The sequence below is a fragment of the Nicotiana attenuata genome, chromosome 7, assembly GCF_001879085.1.
Source record: "Nicotiana attenuata strain UT chromosome 7, NIATTr2, whole genome shotgun sequence".
NCBI lineage: Eukaryota > Viridiplantae > Streptophyta > Magnoliopsida > Solanales > Solanaceae > Nicotiana > Nicotiana attenuata.
The window spans coordinates 80468843-80491834 of NC_031995.1; the positions used below are offsets into that span (position 1 = coordinate 80468843).

The following is a 22992-nucleotide window of genomic DNA, read 5'->3' on the forward strand; positions in this document are numbered from 1 at the left end:
ATCTGGTTTCTGGTATTTCCGCATCTGCGGAAAAGGAACCGCAGATACGGTTGCGCAGGTGCGGAAGGGAGGTTCGCAGGTGCGGTTATTTGGCTTGGATGGATGAGTCCGCAGATGCGGTAGAAGAGTCGCAGAAGCGAAAGGTGTGGCCATTGGTATTTTCCGCAGAAGCGGACAACGATCCGCAGAAGCGGTGTCCGCAAATACGGATAGCTAACCGCAGAAGCGGTCGTGGGCTTAGTGAAGATCCGCAGAAGCGGAGGTAGAACCGCAGAAGCGGTAGTCGCAAATGCGGTAGGGCAACCGCAGATGCGAAAATGTCTGTTCAGATAAGGGGTTTTAAAGCTCATTTTGTTCCGCGAGCTAAGGGCTATTTCCACCATTTTTTGATCGACCTTGAGAGCTTTGGACGGAAATTGAAGGGGATTTCGACTAGGTGTGATTGGAGGTGAGTTCTATAACCTAAATTCATGATTTAATGGAAGAATTAACCTAGAAATTCACGGAAATTCATCAAAAAGGGAGAAAAGCTAGGGCTTGGAAATTGGTATTTTAAAATGGGATTTGATGGGTCATTTGGGCTCGGATTTGGGAGTTTTTGGTATGTATAGACTCGTGGCGAGATAAGGAATCCGATGATGTTAAATTTTCTGATTTTCGAGATGTGGGCCCGGGGCTCGGGGTTTGCAAATTTCGTGAATTTCGATATTTTTCGAGTCTTTTCGATTGGGTTATGTTCCCTTAGCCTATTGTAACGTATTCGTTGTGGTTTTGATCAGATTCGACGCACGAGGAGGCCGATTTGAGAGGCAAGGGCATAGCAAGCTACAGTTTGGCCGGCGTGAGGTAAGTAATGATTGTAAATACTGTGCTAAGGGTTTGAAACCCCGGATTATATATCGTTGTGTTACTTTGAGGTGACTTACAGAGCACCGCTGGGGATTGTGACCTAGTCCATCCCGAACGATTATTTTAATGCGCACTTGATAGTTAATTGTTTGATACTATTATATCTTGGGCTGTATACCATGTTTGGAGCCTTGTGCCGACTTGTTGAGACCCTTAGGGGCATTTGTACTATCTTTTCTCATTCTACTTGTTTGAAAGCATATACTCAGTCATGTTTTACTTGTTTATTACTCAAATCTGGCTTTATCGCTATGTTCTTAAACATGTGGAAACTGTTTTGGGCTGAGCTCCCTGTTTTACTGATGGTCCGAGTGATCGTGAGATGATGACTGAGATAGACCAAGGGTCTGATTGTGAGATTGATGATTTAGATAGACTGAGAGTCTGATGGTGAGGTTAATGACTGAGAGAGGCCGATGGCCTAGTTGTGAGGATTATATATCTATGGATCGGTCTGCACGCCGCAGCAATGTGTGTGTATATATATATATATATATATATATATATATATATATATATATATATATATATATATATATATATATATATATATATATATATATATATATATGTATGTATGTATATGGATCGGGCTGCACGCCGCAGCAATATATATGGATCGGGCTGCACGCCGCAGCAATATTGCGCTTGGGCCGTAAGGGGCCCCTCCCAGAGTCTGCACACCCCCAGTGAGCGCTTTCAATGAAATATATGGATCGGGCTGCACGCCGCAGCGATATACGGATCGGGCTGCACGCCGCAGCGATATATGGATCGGGCTGCACGCCGCAGCGATATATGGATCGGGCTGCACGCCGCAGCGATATATGGATCGGGCTGCACGCCGCAGCGATATATGGATCGGGCTGCATGCCGCAGCGGTTACTATTTGGTACCTATTGAGCGTGAATGCTGAGTACGAGTTCTTACTGGTAAGAGTTGAGTCACGAGTGACAGAGATAATTATATACATGCATATGAGTGATGTTTGCCTGAGAGGCCTGTTTATGCACTTATTGATTTCACTCCCCTTTAAAGTGAGTTTCTATCGAATATGTTGATTTATCGACTATTTTCTATATACATGCATATGAGTGATGTTTGCCTGAGAGGCCTGTTTATGCACTTATTGATTTCACTCCCCTTTAAAGTGAGTTTCTATCGAATATGTTGATTTATCGACTGTTTTCACTCATCTTTATATTGACCTCGGTCGGGAAGTTGAACAAATGTTCTAAAACAACCTTCATTTAAACTGGGGTTTATGAGATGTTCAGAAATAATCACTGATTTGGCATTTGGTTATTTCCACCGAGATTTTTAAATTATGAAGTGTTTATGATTACTGTTTTGCCCGAGGGGCTGTTTTACGAACTTTGTTTTGCCCGAGGGGCTGATTATGGCTTTAATCGCGATTATTCTTTTAAATGGTATTGAACCCCTACTGAAACTGTTGGAAGGTATTTCAAAATGATTTTTACTAAAAGTTGAATTTTAAAAGGGAAGGTTGGCTCGTATTATGATTTGAAAGCATGTTGTGATTATTGAGCCTAACGTGAATGTGGATTCATTATTTCCTACTGCTCAGTCTTTATTTACTCTTATTACTTACTGGGTTGGAGTACTCACTTTACTCCCTGCACCTCGCGTGCAGATGCAGGTATTTGTTTCCCCGGTAGCGGGTTTTGAGCTGATCGGAGGCTTAGTTATCGGAGTTTAGCGAAGTGACTGCCAGCGTTCGCAGCACCGCATATCTTCCTTTTGTTTATCAGTCCTATTTCGTATATTTCAGACTTCACAGTTGTATTCATACTTTAATAGATGCTCGTGACTTGTGACACCCCGGTTTGGGTTGTGTCGGGAGGGTTCTACTATTATTATCTATGTTTCCGCGAATTTATTGTTATTTAATCATGCTTCATAATTGCTTAATGGTAAATAACTGCTTAAAAGAGGTATTCTGTATTGGTCTGGCTGGCCTTGTCTTCACGAGAGGCGTCATCACGACCGGGTTCGGGAATTTGGTCGTGACAATCAAACTTTGCACACAAGCTCCAAATGACAAAATTTAACTATTTCAATTCCGGAAATCACAATTCCAACTAGATAGCTTCAAAGTCAACTCATGGTCAAACTTATGAAATTTCTAAACCTTTAAATTGCCAATTTTAGACAAAAAGAGCCAAAACATCTTAGGAACCTCCAAATCAAATTCGGGCATATACTTACGTCCAAATCACCATACGAACCCATTGAAATCATCAAAATATAAATTCGAGGTCGTTAACTCATAAGTCAAACCTTGATCAACTCTTCCAACTTAAAACTTCCAAATTGAGAACTACTCTTCCGAATCAATCCTGAAAGTCACGAAAATCAAAACCATCCATGAACAGAAGTCATAATACATCATACGAAGCTATTCATACCTCAACAATCGAATGAAATGTAAATGCTCAAAATGGATGGTCGGGTCATTACAAAAATAAATAGCAGTTTATAAATTAAAAACTCAATCACATAATGAATATTTAAACCAGCATATGATTAAGCTTTAGTGTTTCGCTCTGGTGAGAACCACGGAATAACCCAACATAACATTTTGGAGTTTAAATTTTTTCATATGAAATTCTAGCATAATGATCTAGAATTCATAGTGTGCTCCAGTCTCTTATCATTTAACTCTGATACTATTTTTTAGTTACGATCTCAATCACAAACATAAATTGCTCGAGATTCAATCTTCAACTGTTTAATCTCAAAAATTTAACTATGGTATTTTTAATCAGTTAGAACTCAATTACAACACAAACTGAAATTGCTACAATACTTACGACAAAAATTGAAAAATAAGAACTTACTTTAATATCGGATCTGAAATCTGTGCGTACACAATGAGAAATTTGTAGGTAGATGAAGCAGAAATCTGTAGGAAGACGATGCAAAAATCTGTAGGTTTGACAATGTAGAAGCGAGCGTAAGGTTAATAGACGAACTACAAGTATTTTTGTCCCAAATTATTTTTTTTCTAAAAGTAGTGGCTAAGCCCCCGTTTGGCCATAGATTTTGCCAATTTTTTTTTAAAAATATTTTGGCAAATATCTGTTTGTTTACTGATTTAATACATATTTTGGCAAATTTTCAAATCCCAAAAAACAGCTCAAGGCCCAAACTATTACCGTTTGGTTTTTGAAAAAATTTCAAAAAATGTCCTAAACTTTTGTCTTTTATAAAAAAATCTCACTTTTTGTTATTATGACCCAACTATCCATATCTACCCACTTTTCCCTCATTAGACTCCCGCGGCATTGCCCTTATCTATAAACAGAAAACATTAGCCAAATACTACTAGAAATTCGGGAAAACCATCCAAAAAAATCAACCAAAGTTGATCGGAAATTGAGCACTACTACGACTACATCATCGTCGAGGCGCCCCGGTCTGAACATGCCAGGTTGGTTGACAAACCCAAGTTTACCAACCAACTTTGGTCGGTCAATTAAATTAAAAAAACAATTGTCAAAAAAATCGACCAAAGTTGGTCGGTATTTTAATTATGTAATTAAAAAATACACCATCTGGGAATCGAATCGGGGTTTGTATGGTGGCAAGATACTATTCTACCACTAGAACATTGGTACATTTTGTTTTAAAACTGTCTTTTATTTCATTTATACTCTTTAATTGTAATTTCACATGAAAATAACCGATCAAAGTTGGTCGATTTTATTAAAAAATAAAATTACCAACTGAATTCAGTCGGTTTTTTAAAATGACCGGCTGAATTAACCGACCGATTTTGGTTGGTTTTTTAATATTAATTTTAATTTATTTTAAATGAAAAACCGACCAAAGTTGGTCGGTTTCTTAAAGATAAATTTTGCGGGAGTCAAAAATAGTTTCCCGCATTTTTGTGCCAAAGAAAACCGACCAGAGTTGGTTGGTTTGGTAAAAAAAATTAAAAAATAAAATATTTTGAAAAACCAATCAACCTAGGTCGGTTTTTTGGCCGGTTTGTGGTCGTTTTTTGCCGAATTTCTAGCAGTGAAAGTTGTTGGGCCAATCTATGGCAATCCACCGCAAAGATAAAATTTTTAGGTAATTTGCTAAAATCTGCTAATGTTTTTATAAATTTTCTTCAGATTTGTTTCGCTTGTTTTGTATTAATTTTCTTCAGAGTTGTTGGGTATTTTTGATAGTTTTTAAAACTTATGGGTATAAGTCACATTTCAAGTTTTTTTCTCAAAAAAAAAAAGTGAAATGTTTTTTGAAAAATTATGTCAAAACATATTTTCATCTTCAAACCAAACTTCACCCAAATAAGATTTTTTTTAGAATAATTTGGGAATCTATGGCCAAACGCTAGCCAAAATCATTTTCTTTTGAATCTGTGGCTTATTATCAAAGACCAGTCGTAAAAATGGTTTTTTTTTCACTTATACTTTTTACCTTCCTATACTACACATGAAACTTTATTACCCTCCCTAATCAAGTTTTAACTTAATTACATGGTCATATACAATTTATCAATTATATATAAATTAGTTTTAAATGAGTATCCCTTTATATTAGGAATTGAATAAGGAATATCGGTTATTTTCCTATCCCTTTGTACCCGCCCCTCCCTCCCTCTCTCTCTCTCTCTCTCTCTCTATCTCTCTCTCTCTTTCTCTTGTATATATATATATATATATTATATATATATATATATACTATATTATATATTATACCTATTATACTCCTTCTCTGTTTTTTTCAAATTTTTCTTCCTTTGATGTTCTCTGTTTTTTATGCTTTCTTATTGTATAGAGTTTTAATGGAATTCATCAATGGATTTCAATCGTTGTACTATAGAGTTTTAACTTAGAAATTTCCTTTCACGTTGCACAATTGATGTTCGACTTAAAATTGTCAATCAATAAATTTTGAAGGTGTTTGATTCTCGACCATTGACAAAAATTAAAAAGCTTCGAAGCTTTGAATTCGAATTTGGATTTTCAAAAACTATTATTTGTTTGGATAGGGTGTTGTTGCAAATAATTGAGAATCTTTGGAGTTTATATCTCAATTTTGAGGGTCTTTGGTGAAGATTAGACTTGATTTTGGCCGAATTTCAGATTGAAACTCGAAGAAAAAGAAGAAATGACGTATAATATACTTACGAAATTGTATTAAAATTGTATTATAGTTGTATGTAAATCGTATTTAAGTTATATTATGTTGTAGTTATATATATTTTTATTTGAATGTTATATGAAAGTGAAAAATAGTTGTATAATGTGTGAATCGTTGTAAAAAATTTATATTTACGTTAAAAATACTATCACATAAAGTTGTCCATATGTATCAAAATTGTATTAAGAGAGAAAGTTTTGATTGTAATTTTAGAGAGTTAGAAGAACACATCACGTACAAAATATATACAAATCATTTACAAAATACATACAAAAGGCATATTATAAAATTTGAATGAAAATTATATTTAAGTTGTATGATGTTTTTGTTGAATTTAATTGGGTAAAAATAATATATGAAAGTTGTAGATAAGTTGTAAATAAGTTGCATACTATATAATTAATAGTATAATATTTGTTTTTAGTATGTATGTTATTGTAGATGTATCAAATTTTTTATTAAGTTTGTATGAAATTTGTTTTTAATTTGCATGCTATTGTACCATACATTATTCTTTCCTTAAAACCGTGGCTTATATCAATCACATACCATGCTGATAGATGAAAGAAGGCTGAATACATAGACAGACCCCTAAACTTGTCCCTTTTTTCCGCCTAGACACTTAAACTCACACCATGACCTATTGAGCACTCAATCTCTATTTAGATTGTGCCAATTAGACACGACAAGCTGGAACAACTGAGAAAACAAGATGCGTGTAGCTCACTCTCGGCTGATGTGGCAACAGCCCAATGAAAATTGAACACGTGGCTCTTTTTTAACTTTTGAGCATTAAAATAGAAAAACAATATACTCCACAAGTACACCTTCTTCTTGCACCAAAAATTATCTCCATTAATTTATGGCTTTCTTCTGTTAGTTTACAGTACTTTTTTTTCTCTCTTTGTTGGTCTTCTTCACCACATGAGCTTCTTTCTTTTTTAAGTCCTTCCTCTGTTAGACCAGATCGGAGGTCATCCTCGCCGATCTCATTCCTCTGTTATGGTCAAGTTCTATAGATTTCTGGAAAAAATCTAATTTTTTACTCGATGAACAACACCGAATCTGTTATGGAATATCTAACAGCTAATTAAGATAAAGAGCTTCTGGGTCTATTATAATGAAAGTAAGAATATTTTATAATAAACCAACGACCTCACCTCACTAGCCCCAAAGAGAATAACAAAAAATTCTTCAATAATTATAAAAGTAAAACGAAAATTAAAATAGTGCGATGAACTGAAAATTCTTCTTCCAGAAGCTGGGTATGCATTTTTCTTTTCTTCCTGAAGCATACCTTCTTTCTTGATTGCTGGGTATTCGTAAAGTTCTCTATAAAACTTTGTTCTGGGTTTCTATTATGTATTTGTTTTGGTGAATGAAAGGAGCTTAAGCAAGTTTAATGTATTTCTAATATGTATTTTTCTTAGCTCTCTCTTTTTAATATACACACGCTCAAAATAGGTGAGATTCACCTTTTGTGCCATGTCAGCTTCTTGTGTCTAATTGGCACAATTTAAATAGAGATTGAGTGCTCAATAGGTCATGGGGTGAGTTTAAGTGTCCAGGTGAAAAAAAGGGACAAATTTAGATGTCTGTCTATGTGTTCAGCCATGAAAGAATAATAACTAAAGTTTTCCAGTTTTAGATGTAAAGATTCGCCACAACAAAGTCCTCACCCATAAAAGCTGGAAGTAGAACACGTCGAATATTTTCCAATATATAGCACAAATTCCACATTTCCAAGTTCAAATGTCTCAAAGCATGTTGTGCGGTCAATGAACAATAGAATACATGCAACGGATTATAAAAAAAATCTTAGGCTAAGGCAACACAGAACTCGGAGGAGTCTTATTAAGTGGAACATCAGATTTTAATAATAAATTTTATATGGAGAGAGCTGACAGATAATAGGGAAAGAGAAAAGGAGAGAGAAAAAAAAGGAAAATGGTGTAGTTGAATCTCTTAATTTAAAACACTAATAATGACTTGTACATGGAGAGAGGTAACAGAGAATATGTAAAGAGGAAAGGAGAGAGAAAAAAAAATGGTGTAATTGAATCTCCTAATTTAAGGCACTAATAGTGGATTGTAGATAAATTATAAGTAATCCTTATTTAGGACCGGTAATATACAAAATTAGAATAATTTCAGGAAATAAATTTCAAATATTGTATAAAAAGGAAAAAATCTCATTTCCCTTCATGCTATCTAGTGGGACTTTCACCAAAGGGCCATAATCCAAAAGTTCAGTATATATTTCATTTCGGCCCACTAGGCCCGGAAGTCCTCAATGGAGTAAAGAGCACTTGTTTTAACGAATCAGATCTCATGGCCTACTTGGGATACCAGCTTAGCAGAAGGACACATTGACATATATATATATTTTTTTTTTATAATTTATGCTCGTCGGAGCCGGCGACGGAGATCGGCGGAGGAATTTTCACCGGCGCTATTCAAAATTCAACTCTGTGAATACAATCAAATTTCCTTTTTCCTCTCTAGGATTTCAGTCCGATAGATGCCGATTCCTTGAATTATAAAACTGTCAAAATTATCTTATCAGTTTGGTGTCGGTGTCGGTGGCGGTGTAATAGTGGCAAACAAGAAAAAGGACTCGAATTGAGCTGATATAATATATATGGCTTACAGGAGAAAGCAGCAGGTCCCTAAGGTTTCTACATTTACGGGCGATTTTGAGAGTGCGGCACCACCACCACCACCACTTCCCGATGAGAGTTCATCTTCGTCGTCTGCTTCTTCATTGGCTGCTAAAGCCATAAGAGCATCATCAGCTTACAAAGACTCTTCTCTTTCCTCCGCTTATGGTCAGTCAGCTCTTTCGTCTCCTCGCGGCGACTCGAATCCGTTACGATCTTCTGCTCCGGTTTCAACACCACCATCATCAGCATACAAAGACTCCTCTCCTCTCTCCTCCGCGTATAGTCAATCAGCTCGTTCATCTCCTCGCGACTCAAATCCGTTACGATCCTCTGTTCCGGTTTCGACAGCTAAGGTTAGCTCTATTTTGCCCTTAGAATTATTAAGCATAAATACGATAGAGTTTTTTCTTGGCATTTTACTTGCTCGGTTTCACATGCTTGGTATGATTGCTGTTGTTGGCATTTGCCTCATTTCAGACACTTAGTATCTTTTTGGAGAATTTAGGCAGCTATATGTTGCTTTTGTTTTCATAGTAGAAATACCTGTTAAGATGAACCTTAATCTGCCGCCACCAAGGATGTGACCTAGTGGTCTATGAAGTAGGAGGAGGAAAATAACCATGAGGTCTGAAGGGTGTGGCCTAGTGGTCAATAAAGTGGTCCCATTTGCCTAGCCTTGATGGACAGAGTTAGCAGTACTTGTGCTAGAGAGAGGTGGCAGGTACCCAGTGCAATAGTCGAGATGAGAGCATGCTGGCTCGGACACCACAGTCATTAAAAACAAAAGAACCTTAATCTGTTTCTAAGAAAAGAACTCACTTTTATGATGTTGAGATATACTTTTATATTGGTGATACAAGTAATAGTGATAAGTGTTGTTTTTTTATCTTGCTTTTCCTTATCCCTATGCAAGTATATAATTGTAATGTTACGTAATTGTACGTCTGAAGGTCTAGGAGTGGTTTTATAGGAAAATATGGAAGGAGGACTTTTAGCATTTCCTCTGTAAACTGTAAAATTGATCGTCCGGTTTCTTTTGGTTGTTATGGGTCTATAACTAGATATGTCATCTCTGATATGAAAATTAAAGTTGACATTCAATTTCCTATTGCTACATGTCAATAGGAATACAGTAACGATATGTCTGTTATAGAGTTCGGTGTTCTTCTTTTTTCTCTTGGGGTTGGGGGATTTGGGGAGGGGGGGGGGGGGGGTTTGGGGATTATAAGTCCAGTAATACAGATTTTCTTTTCTCCATCTGCAATTTCAAGTCCTAGCCTTAGATTACATGAAAAAAGGATCATGCGTCCACTTTCTTGGGAGGAAAAAAATGGAGAGGAATGGGGAATGAGAAAGGATCATGCCACCAGCTGGGGGGATGGTGAGAAAGGGTAAAGGGTTGGGCAGAAAGTGATTCACAGAAGTTAACTGATCTTGCTATCCGTTGTTTGACTTTCGCATTGTGTCTTTTACCATTGAAATGGATGTCTTGTTGCTGTAAGATTACTCTTCTTAAATGCAGGATTCGTCCAACTATGAGTATACGTCAATGAAAAACTTGGGTGAATCAAAACAAGGGATTTGGGGAGTATTGGCTAGGAAAGCTAAATCGATCATTGATGATAATAATACAGATCAACCGCATGTAAGCGAAGTAAGAACAAGGATGCAGCATATGCCTGATAGTGCGACCATTGGTCAGGTAAGTAATTTTTGTTGATATTGAAAATTTTATGATTCAGTGTTGCAAAATCTTGTCTTTGTGTGTGTGTTAATAGTCTATGAGTTAGCTTTTGGGATTACAGATTCTAAAACTTGCACCTTTATTTCATACATTGCAGCAATATGACAGAAAACAATTGCCCGGAAGCCGTAAAAAAGCTGAGGGCCATAAATTGCAGAAGGGACTAGATGCTCTTACATCTTCCCTTAATTATATTGGTGGGACCATCGGGAATGCTTTTGAGGTATGCTTTTATATTAAGTTTCTTCCAATATTTTCCATCAAGACATACCACTTATTTTTTTTTACCTTTTTAATGTAATAGTTGAGTGGATATGAGAAGTAAATAAAAACTTTTATCAATCATGACGCCTGAAACCCAAATTAATTTAGTGGTGTATGTGGATTGTTACTGTCATGCTCCATTCAGGTCAATTTCATTCCAGTAATAAATAGTTAATATATTATTGCATATAAAGGTAGAGGTTCTTAAATTTCACGCTTATCCTTGTATGTACATACAACTCTTTAACCGCAATAGAACGGCTCTTGACAACTAAGTTGCTCGGCTCGGGTGCGGGTGTCTGATATGGGGGCGGATCTAGAAGTGAGATCCTTCATGATGAAAATTTCAAGATTCGGGGGTACGGATACAGATACGGCTAAAAATAATTCAAATATCTAAAACTAGAGTTATAAAATAGGTTTATTTATAAAACTTATCAATGCTATAAGAATTGCACAGTTATCTTCATTTACAATTATATATTGATTTTTATAGTTTTGGATTGGCACTCTAATTCTTATAGAAATAAAACTGTTGATGGTTTAGCAAACGTGTCATGCTTTCACTACATTCATTTGCTTATAGGGGAGAACAAATGGTATAATATTTTTTAGCAGATAAACTCCAATATAAAGTCTCATTTAAGAACTTTATTACCCCCTGCACTTTCCCCAATTCCCCTCGAATGCTTGTCTTTTGCAAATCCCTCTTTGAAGCTCTCTACTTCTCTCCTTCAAAAAGAAAAAAAAGACGCAAGAATTGCATGATCCATTCATGGCTTTCCCCAACGGTGGCATACCTGCTTCAAATTTACCTTTGCTTTTGTTTTAATGTTGTAAATCAATATGCAGTTAAAAATAATTTTTCCATAGCTTTGGTCAAAGTACCCAAAATCGGTTAACCATATTCGATACGGAACCCACACCCATCCGTGTCGACGCGGATGAAGCAGGGATTTTGAAGAGTCCGTGCAACATAGCTTGACAGACATTGGACCTATCATAAGTGTAACAACGACAACTAAACCCTAATTTAACTAGTTGTTATCACCTATATGAATCCTTTGCTTCCATTGTGTTTGTCTTTTTCCTATGCTCGTATTTATTCCAATAGATTTTAGGTATTTTAGAATAACTTCTATTTTCAACAACGTCAGAAGTTAAGTAGCTCAGTTTTGTTAGGAAGAAAATTGCACATTATGTTGCAATATAAGGCATTAGTTCTTTCATTCATAAATGCGACTAGCCAATTTAAAAGCCTGATAAATGTTTTTCTTATGTGACAGTAGAATACCTTGTAGACAGATTCATCAGTACTAAGTCATTTATCTGCTGTTGATAAAAGGGTGGTGGGTGGGTGGTGTGAGGGAGCTGGGTTGTGAATTTAAAATTATTGCATTTGAGGGATGCAAGTAGTGGTATCAGGCAATGGGGGTGATCTTAAAGCTAGCACCCAATAGGTTTTGACAGGAGATGGTAATTTCTAGTGATAGCATTAAAGTTCTTGAGGAAAAGAAATGGAGTACAAGCTTCAGTATTGACTGAATTGCATATAAATGGATTACGAGCTGCAAATGGCTCAATGATAATGCTTTTTTCCAACTTCTGTTGATGCAAGCAGCTATTTTCTGACACTAAAAAAAAACTAAAAGATATACACAAATTCATAATAAGTGAGACAAACTTTAGTTGTGCTGAATCTGAATTTTTGTGCTTAGAAAAAATTCCTCTGGATTTATGTTGTTGCATATGTATTAAATGTTTGCGTGAGGCATAGTCAATGTGTTGAGCATCTTCATTTGCCATTTTGCAAGACAAGAAACTGCTAAAACGTGCTTTTCATCATCAATATGCTTTAATACTTATATTGCACTGTACTAGCTAGGGAAACGTGCTTTCTTACCATATATTTATCAAAAAAGGACTTTGGATATGTTATTTTTAATCTGGTAGTGGGCATCATTTACTGCTAAGTGCTATTTTAAGAACACTTAGTACTTATAATTTTTGCCTTACTGAGGATGGACTACTAAGTTTGGACTCCAAAGCAATGTGTGCAAATATTTTTGCTCAACTGTTATCCAATAGCATGGTTTGCTGCTACACTTCTATTACTTTTATTCCATCAGAGTTTTTCTTTTTTGATATTGTCATCACCTAATTGTTTAAATATATTAATAGCAGCAACAGATAGAACATTTTCCAATGCATGCTCTTCTTTGGGTTAAGGTTATGATGTTATTATTATTCTTTATGTGCACTCAAGTATATTGTGCTACCTCGTAACGATCAATATTGGCTTCAGCACCCACCTCCTGCCTCGCTTTGCTTAATATCAGTTTGGACGGTGCCGATTTTCTTATTAAAACTGAATATCTGGATTTACTTTTACAGGAGGGTCTTGCAGTTGTGGAGAATCGTACTGCAGATATCATTCAGGAAACTCGAAAGCTACAAATAAGGAAAAAAGATGGCAGCTCTGTTCCGCAGAATAATGCATCAAATATTAGTGGTACACGTCAGCAACCTCTGACGCGGACCCACATGCAACCCCAGACGCAGACAGATTTAGAAACTCAACTCAAGGCATCTCGCGACGTAAGGTGGCAACTGTGTGACACTGGTTTAGCAATAAATTACCATGCTCGATTCTAATTTTATTGATTTCGTCGCTTTGCTACTAAGAAGCAAATAGTCCAACAGATTTAATATATGTCACTGGAAGTCACTTGGTGGCTTTGATGTGCTTATGTGCTTATCTGTGCAAGTGCATGAATTTGTCAGACCTAGAGATGTTACCTGCTTTTATTCTTTATTGTTTCTTTTTGTTAACTGATTGGATCCAGAAGATTCCCAGCTTTCGATATTTTCTCTGGATCTTGTGGATTAAGGTGTTCTTTCATTATTCAGGTTTCATACTTTCTTTATCAACATTAGAATGCGAAACATACTGTTCACCATCATTATGGAAATATAGAATAGATAATATGCTGGCATCTCATTGTATTAGCTACCCCAAGATATTGTTGATCCAGGAACTTGTACTGAGTTTTTTTTTAAACAATTTGATCTCTCTGACTGTGCTGGCCTTAAGATCAGTGAAGATCCTAGAGAAGGAAGTTTCTATTGATGTTCCTGAATGCTGGTTTTATGCCTTGGAAATTACATGTTTTAGTTGTGAGATGCATGATATGTCTGTTTTGGGTTACAGGTTGCAATGGCAATGGCTGCAAAAGCAAAGCTGCTTCTTCGGGAGCTGAAGACTGTGAAAGCTGACCTAGCTTTTGCTAAAGAACGTTGCGCGCAGCTGGAAGAAGAAAATAGGATTCTTCGAGTGAGTCGTGAAAAGGGCGGCAATCCTGAAGATGATGATTTGGTATTCCCACTCTCCCTTCTTTATGTCAAAGGAGAATAATTTACAGAATAAGTAAAAACACAAAACAAGAACAGGAAGTTTGAAATAAACCAATTCAATATCTTTGTTCATTTCATTTGATGGTTAAGGCAATTGACTTTTGCAATTTTATGTTTCCTAGCTGCATATGTTGGCAGCTAAACTTTCAATATATGTTGATCTTTGTGTCCAATGGCACGGGGATTTACTGGACCTGCTTTTATGGGGTTTGTTAGGGTGGACCATTTCGCTTTGTGCCCATAATTCATGGCAGTAATAAGCAGTCGTGCCTGCTTTTTCTTGTGCACTTCTTGCAGATTTCTGTTCTTTTCGAAAAGTTTGTATTTATGGAAATACTTGTGGTTGTGATATGCACATACAGATAAGGCTCCAGCTCGAGACACTTTTGGCAGAGAAGGCTAGGTTGGCTCAAGAGAACTCAGTCCTAACACGGGAGAACCGTTTCTTGAGAGAGATTGTTGAATACCACCAGCTCACAATGCAGGATGTCGTCTACCTCGATGAAAATAGTGAAGAGGTGACTGAAGTGTACCCCATAAAGGTACAGACTTACCTTGATATGCTATTATCGCTGCATATTTTCTATCTTCTTCAAGTTAATTAGCTCCTCTCACCCCAGGTTGTGAGTCCACAAGTGACCAAGGATATATCATCTCATCCTGTGTCATCCTCGGAGCCCAAGGAGGTTTCGTGTGATGTCACCTCTTTGAGCTCTTTTATCCAAATTCCTGCTGAAGATGATTCAGGAAGACATTGATTTTCCGTTCTTGGAATGTATTGCGTGTGCGTCTGATCTCCAAAACAAAGTGTGAATGGGTGTTACAGTGTGATTTATGTTGGTTGAACCCGGCCATCCTGAAACTGAAATATGTATAACTATTAACCTTTTGGTATCATTTCTCATCTTTTCTTTTTTAGACTATTTTTGGGGTTGGAAAGGAAGAATGCACTGGGGATGGGGGAAAGGTGAAAGGTGGCTTGTTAAGTTATGCTGTAAGCTTGCTGGTTCTCTCTGCAACGAGATGGAGGGAGGTCGTTTTGCAAATGTATATTAACATGGAGAATTAATATAATGCTTCTGTAATTGACGTTAGTGTATTCTACTCTTTATGTTGTCCAAATTGGTTAGAAAATGGTTGGCGAACTACTGAAATTAGAGTTGAATTTTGAGTAGTACTAGTTTAATTTTGAAAAAAATTAGCAGTTCCTTGTGCATAATGATTATTATCCTTTTTAGTGGAAGTCTTGCTTGACACGAGTTAGGCATGTGAAGTTCGTTTAGTCTAACACATAATGTGATGCGTTTTCATGAGCACTGAAAGTGCATAACGTTATCTTGGAAGTGAAAATGCCCTCCCTACTTCACAAGGCACAAACCATTGTAATGTAGCGACTTGTTGTCAGGATGTGAATGAAAATTGTTGCTTCGTTGAGTCCTTTTCTTCCAACCCCATGAATTACTTTTCCTCTCTTCAACTTTCGGGGAGTGGGGGCGGGACTCTGGTGAATGACAAAATGGTAACAACAGTCCCCCCCTAGGGTCGGTGGCGTTGGATGGTAGCTCTTTATCTTGCTGTTCCATTTCAAGAAAAACACAAAATAACTAAACAATTGTACATAGGCAACAAGGAAATGGAGAAGGTTCTACTTGAGAGTGTCCTTTTTGTTAGGATTTGCCCTGAATTTCTAATCTATTAGAACTCTCTTTCTTGAAGGAATGGAAAAAGACTCCTAAAAGGATTAAATTTTCCTTAATATGTCTTATCCTTTTCTCGGAAGACAAGTTTTGCACATCTATAAATTAAGGATCTATACTTCTCACAAGAGCACAAAAAATATCCATAATGTAGTCATTAAAGAATTTTGTTTAGGGGGAGATTTTTCTCTCGATAGTTTTTTTTCTTTTAGATTAGTTTTATCATATGTAGGTCAATTGAACAAACCATTATAAACTATTATGCGTAGTTTAGTATATTTTTCTTTTGTCGTCTGATTTATCGTCCACCAAGCTTTGTATTGTTAGTTTTCGCATGCACCATGTTATTTCGATCCCAACAAGTGCTATCAGAGCCAATGATTCAGAGTCAACGGTTGAACGAGGTTGAAGGCAGATTCAATGCGTGTTTAGATCAAGACGATAATGAAGATTTATTCAAAAAAAAAAAGGTTTGAATATGATGCTACATGTGGAGATAAATTTACAATCACAATTGTATTCAAAACGCCTGCTGCTGCATCTCTCTTTTTAACCCATATTTTGGCCACTTTTAACCAATGCCGTTTTTAAGTCATGCCTACTTGTAACGCATGAGTTCCAATGCCAGTTTTAACTCGCGCTTCTTTTTAGCATGAGCTTCTTTTACCCCATGTTTATTCTTAACACGTGGGCTCTTTTCAACCCATACTTGGGCTTCTTTTAACCAATACCAAGATTTTCAACCTATACCGATTTTTAATCATGGCAAGCAGCAGTGATGAAGATTATGTGAAGAAGGTGAATCAATTATGTCAAGAAAATTCAAGCCAAGGGGAGATTGTTAGGATTTGCCCTGAATTTCTCATCTATTAGGACTCTCTTTCTTGAAGGAATGGAAAAAGACTCCTAAAAGGATTAGATCTCCTTAATATGTCTTATCCTTTTCTTGGAAGACAGTTTTGCACATCTATAAATTAAGGAACTCTACTTCTCACAAGAGCACAAACAATATCCACAATGTAGTCATTAAAGAATTTTGTTTAGGGGGAGATTTTTCTCTCGATAGTTTTTCTTCTTTTAGATTAGTTTTATCATATGTAGGTCAATTGACCAAACCATTATAAACTATTATGCTTAGTTTAGTATATTTTTCTTTTGTCGTCTGATTTATCGTCCACCAAGCTTTGTATTGTTAGTTTTCGCATGCACCATGTTATTTCGATCCCAACACTTTTCCCCCCTCACTTGAACTTTCTTCTATATTTCGTTTGTTCAGAACAATGTCCTAAAGTCCATTAACAAATATCTTTTAGAGATACGAAGTTACTCAGAGCATATGTACTTAGTCACATATGTTCTCAAGGTAATTAACAATGACGGATCCAAGATATAAACTTAAGTTATATACGTTCTCACGGTATATATTCACATATATGTAGGATTTGATCCGACAAATTAAGTCCTGCTGAATCTGCAAACTCATTGAGATTTAAACGGCTGTGGGTTTTGTATTGGTCTAAACTTGGGCGGCTTGATAACTGCAAATAAACATGGTCAAGGATAGAGCCGACCACGGCACAATGGCGAGGAGTCGCCTTAAGAAGGATTATTGCCGAGGTCAAGCAAAGGGGGGGAGAAAGCAACGGTAGTATGGTTTAGCAATAGATATAAGGAATATTCCATTGGATACTCTCTATGTTGTACTTTTTAGGGTTTCTTGGGGATAACCCTTATAAATAGGAAGAGATAAAGAACAAAAGGGGGATTCTCACTTTTTGATAAGAGCACTTGTAAAGAGTTGGCTACAGGAAATATACAAAAAGACTTGTCTTGTTCACTGATTCTATTGCTCAAACACACGTCGTTCATTCTTTGTTTACAAGATCCAAAGATTCCTTATACATCTTCATTTATCATTATCCCACGTTGCTGTTAGGAAGAAGAATCACCCAAACCATCTAACATTTGGGTGATAAATTCCTCTTTATTACCTTTACTGCCATTATCTACATTTATTGCATGTTCTTATTATAACATTAATTGACAATCATTGAACACGTACCTGATCTTTATTATTCTTAAACACGATCTCATCTCACGGATCTGTCTAAGTTTTTTATCTAGAATTTATTATATCTTACTAGGATTCACCTCCTATTTTCTCTTTAATTAGTTTAACAAAAAGCTTAATACTTTTTGATCAAACAATTTGGCGCCGTCTGTGGGGAGGTTCTAGTTAAAATTTTAGTTCTTTCTAGATAAAACAACAACAACAACAACAACGTCATCCATCTTTTTCTCGTTTTCACGAACTAACAATGGCAGGAAAAGGAGATGAAAGACTGAAAGCAGTAGTAGACATCACTGCCAACCTCTTGAACACCATCAACGAGGTTGACAGAGAAGGTGAGGAGAACGCGATGCCGAGTGCTACCCCCAGGCGGAGCGACTCACCCCCCCCTCATGGAAGCGTAACCGCTTTACGTGAAAGGGGAGCCTCCACATCCACAACTGAGGAAGCGCCGCCAGCAATAAAAAAACTACTGGAGACGTGGCTGACAAGCACTCTAAGCGACATACTCGACAAACTCGTTCAACGGGCGAATAGAAATGTCATACAAGCGGATACCACAGCAACCGTCGACGAGCAACCCGCTCCCCCAACAGGTAACACTCACACCACTGTTGATGCAGGTAACGACGCATTGCCGCCATCCTAAAGAAAATGGAAGAAATGGAGAACGAGAATAAATCGCTCCGCGACCAAATGAGGGAGAATCAAGAAAGGGTTGATAAGATACCGAGCGCCCCGAAACTGCTACCAAAACGGGACGTCGGCCGATTCGTCGAACAACCGTACAGCGAAGAGGCAGCCCCACATGCCATACCCAAAACCTTGAAGATGCCACCATATTTGAAGATATACGACGGCACAACAGATCCCGAAGATCTCGGTGAACCCTAACAGGGGGAGCCTTAACATGGTACTCACAATTACCGGCACGACCAATAACAACGTTCGAAGAAATGACCGACTAGTTCGTCAACTGGGGCTAAGAAAGCGGAGGCCAGGGTGAATGATATATTCGCCGTTAGGCAATCGCCTGGCGAGGGACTCAGGGACTTCCTCATTCGGTTTAACAGAGTAAGAATGAGCTTACCAAATGTATCAGAAGGGATGGCGGTGGCAGCTTTCCAAAATGGGTTGAACAGGAATGGGCCGAGAGAGACAAGAAAATTATTAAGCAGGCTCATGAAATAACCCCCCACCACTTGGGAAGAAATTCACAACGCCTACTGCGCCGAGGTGAGCGCAGACGAGGATGACCTTAACGGTCCAATCCAACGGTTGACATCGGTCCAAACAGAGCCGAGAAAAGACCGTCGTAATAACGGTCGAAGAGACCAGTAAGGTCCACACCTCAACCGAGATAGGCATCAACCCTATGTCAGAACAGCCATCCTACCATCTCCTCGCCATGCGGAAGGACCATCCAGGCCGCATACAAGGACTCAGCGAAACGAAAGAGGTATGCCTCCACTCTTATCTGCTCAGAATTTTTGTGTTTCCCCTTCAGAAATAGTGTACGCACTAGAGAAGCTCGGCCCGAAGGTGAAGTGGTCACAAAAAATGAAGTCCGACCCAAGTACCCGAAAGTCGAACGTCCTTTGTGAATTTCATCAGGAGCGAGGTCACAAAACCGAGGACTGCATAGCCCTACGGCAAGAAGTAGTGAACACGCTCCACCAAGCGCACCTAAGGGAGCTGATGAGAGACCGGGGAAGAGCTAATTTCGGTCGCGGACGAGAACAACACCAAGGCCCTCCAAAACCACCCTCCCCCGCCCGCACCATTCAAATGATCATCGGTGGAGGCGATGAAGCAGCAATCAACCACGTAATATTTACCACCACGCATAAACTGAAGCGATCAATCACCCACGAACGGTATGATGACCTCGGAGAAAGTATCATCTTCGAATCAGATACCAACGGTTTGACTTTTCCTCACTTTGATGCTCTTGTCATTACATTACGTATTTCAGATACTGATGTCAAAAGAACAATGGTAGACGATGGAAGCGACGCGTGTATTATTCACCCTCGATTTCTCACACAAATGCGACTGGAGGACAAGATAGTACCACGCTGCATAACACTAACAAGTTTTAACAATGCAGTCGAGCGAACCTCGGGAGAAATAACGCTGCCCGTTCTGGCCAGGGGCGTCACCCTAGAAACAACATTCCATGTCATGAACCAGGACACAACTTACAACGCCATCATAGGACGACCATGGATACACGCCATGAGGGCCATCCCGTCCAGCCTGTATCAAGTAATCATTCCCTACATCCGTGGGGGATATTCAGCATCCGAGGCGAATATCCCACAACCCAAGAATGCTATCGCATCGCCCAAGATTGTACATACACTCAACAGCTAAAAGGAACAGACTTAGAAGCATAGCAATTACCAAAGTCGGGGTCCGAACTCAACGAACAAAAAGACGTTATCAAGGACCCCGACGTCGTCGAAGCCGCAGGGTCACGGTAGAAGATCTCGACCCCTTCCAATTAGACAGCAGCGACAATAGCAAAAGGGCTTACATAGGCCATAAACTCTCCGAGCCAGGTAAATTTCATAATTTTTTAATTAACAACGCCGATCTATTTGTTTTTTCCCACACAGATATTCCAGGTATCCCGAAAGACGTTGCCACACACAAGTTGAATGTCGATCCCCTCTACCCTCTAGTATGACAAGTAAGAAGAAAATTCAATGCCGCAATTGACGAAGCCGTCAGCGATGAAGTGGATAAACTACTCGCTAACGGATCCATCCGAGAATCGAAATACCCCCAATGGGTCGCCAATGTAGTCATAGTGAAAAAGAAAAACGGAAAGTGGTGGATGTGCGTGGATTTCATAGACCTAAACAAAGCTAGCCCGAAAGACTCATTTCCGTTACCTCACATCGACCAACTCATAGACGCAACGGCAGGGCACGAGTTGTTGAGCTTTTTAGATACCTACTTAGGTTACAACCAAATCCTCATGGAGGAGGAAGACCAGGAGAAGACTACTTTCATCACCCATCAGGGAACGTACTGCTAAAGAGTCATGCCATTCGGGTTGAAGAACGCAGGGGCAACTTATCAAAGGGTGGTCACCAAGATGTTCAAGGACCAACTCGACAAAATAATGGAAGTGTACATAGACAACATGTTGGTCAAATCAAAAAGGAAGGAAGACCACGTCGACCACCTGAAGGAAGCCTTCGGTATACTAAGGCAATACGGTATGAAGCTAAACCCCGAGAAGTGTACCTTCGGCGTAATTTCGGGCAAGTTCCTCGGTTTTCTGGTATCACAAAGAGGCATCGAGGTCAACCCCGACCAAATCAAAGCCATCGAGGGAATACCTGAAGTATTGACCAGCAAGAAACACGTACAAAAATTGACAGGCCGTATAGCTCCCTTGTCGAGGATCTCGCGATCCTCCGACAGATGCCACAAATTCTTCAACGTGCTCAAAAAGGACAACGGGATCCAGTGGAATTTAGAATGTATCGAGGCCTTAAGAGAACTAAAGGCATACTTGTCCTCGTCCTCGCTACTCGCCAAAGCAGAAGCCGGCGAACGGCTCCTGGTATACTTAGCCGTATCAGAGGTCGCAGTAAGCACAATATTGGTCCGTGAAAAAAAAGGTACGCAATCTCCAATCCATTACATTAGCAAAACCCTGGTCGACGCTGAAACGAGGTACCCCCACCTCGAAAAATTGGCCTTGGCATTGGTTATAGCTTCACGAAAACTTAGACCCTATTTTCAATGCCACCCCATATCGGTGGTGACGACCTTCCCCCTACGGAGCATCCTACATAAACCCGAACTGCCGGGGAGATTGGCCAAGTGGGCCATAAAATTGAGCGAGCACGATATAACATATCAGCTGCGAACATCGATAAAATCATAGGTACTAGCCGACTTCATCACCAATTTTAGTGCCAAATTAATGCCCGAGGTCGAGCAGGAAACTTCTCATACCTCTCCCAGGTTACCCGACCTATGGGTCCTATACACCGATGATGCATCCAACGCGTTAGGATATGGACTGGGACTCGTACTCGAGGTCCCAACAGGCGAAGTCATCCGCCAATCCATACGGTGCCGCGATATACTAATAATGAGGCCGAGTACGAGGCCGTAATTGCAAGGCTAAGGCTAGCTCTCAAATACAGAGCACGACGAGTCATCCTCAGATGCGACTCACAACTCGTGGTCAACCAAGTCATAGGGACTTTCCAAATCAAAGAGCAGAGGCTACAAAAGTACCAGGCAGAAATTCATAAACTGTTACCAGAATTCGACGAATGTCGACTCGACCAGATACCTCGAGCACAAAACATCGAGACAGATGGCCTCGCCATGTTAGCATCGGCCACCAAAAATATTGCAAAAGAAAACGTAGTCACCCTCCTCCACTCGTCAATAGACCAACTTGAGGTACACTCAGTAAACTTGACTTGGGAGTGGCGCAACCGTATTATAACATATTTGCAGGAGGGAGTACTCCCATCAGACAAAAAGGAAACCAAAAAGCTTCGAATGCAGGCGGCCAGGTACAACATCATAAACCACGACCTATACAAAAGAACGTTTGGAGGCCCCTCGGCGAAATGCCTAGGGCCGAACCAAACAAGATGCGTCCTCGAGGAAGTACACGAAGGCCACTGCGGTGCCCATACCGGCAACCGAGCCCTCGTCAGATGCCTCATTTGAGTAGGTTATTATTGGCCTACAATGAAGAAGGAAGCCGCCGACTACGTCAAGAAGTGCGAGCAGTGCCAGAAATACGCTCCTATGATACACCAAGCAGGCGAGCACCTCTACTCGGTTACATCGCCATGGCCGTTCATCAAGTGGGGAATGGACATTGTCGGACCCCTTCCAGTAGGACGAGGTAATATACGATTTCTTTTGGTTTTAACTTACTAGTTTTCCAAGTGGGTAGAAGCAGGTGCATTCGCCCAAATATGCGAACAGGAAGTTATCACATTCATATGGAGAAATATCATATGCCGCTTCGGCATCCCCAAAGAAATTAGCTGTGACAACGGGCCC

At 38.9% G+C, this 22992-nt stretch overlaps 1 protein-coding gene across 1 annotated transcript; it reads left to right on the forward strand.

Annotated features, from left to right (window-relative positions):
• LOC109229364 lies at window positions 8382-15323 on the forward strand. The gene is made up of 7 exons (XM_019394785.1): window positions 8382-9100; window positions 10270-10449; window positions 10589-10714; window positions 13150-13353; window positions 13967-14131; window positions 14532-14711; window positions 14790-15323. Exons 1-7 carry the CDS (start codon window positions 8726-8728, stop codon window positions 14925-14927), a joined length of 1368 nt encoding a protein of 455 aa, XP_019250330.1. The 5' UTR covers window positions 8382-8725; the 3' UTR covers window positions 14928-15323.

Coding starts and splice junctions, on each gene's coding strand:
- LOC109229364 (XM_019394785.1), top strand. CDS start 8,726: ATGGCTTACAGGAGAAAGCAGCAGGTCCCTAAGGTTTCTACATTTACG. Junction 10,715..13,149: donor CCATCGGGAATGCTTTTGAG/GTATGCTTTTAT, acceptor TTACTTTTACAG/GAGGGTCTTGCAGTTGTGGA. Junction 14,712..14,789: donor CTGAAGTGTACCCCATAAAG/GTACAGACTTAC, acceptor CTCTCACCCCAG/GTTGTGAGTCCACAAGTGAC.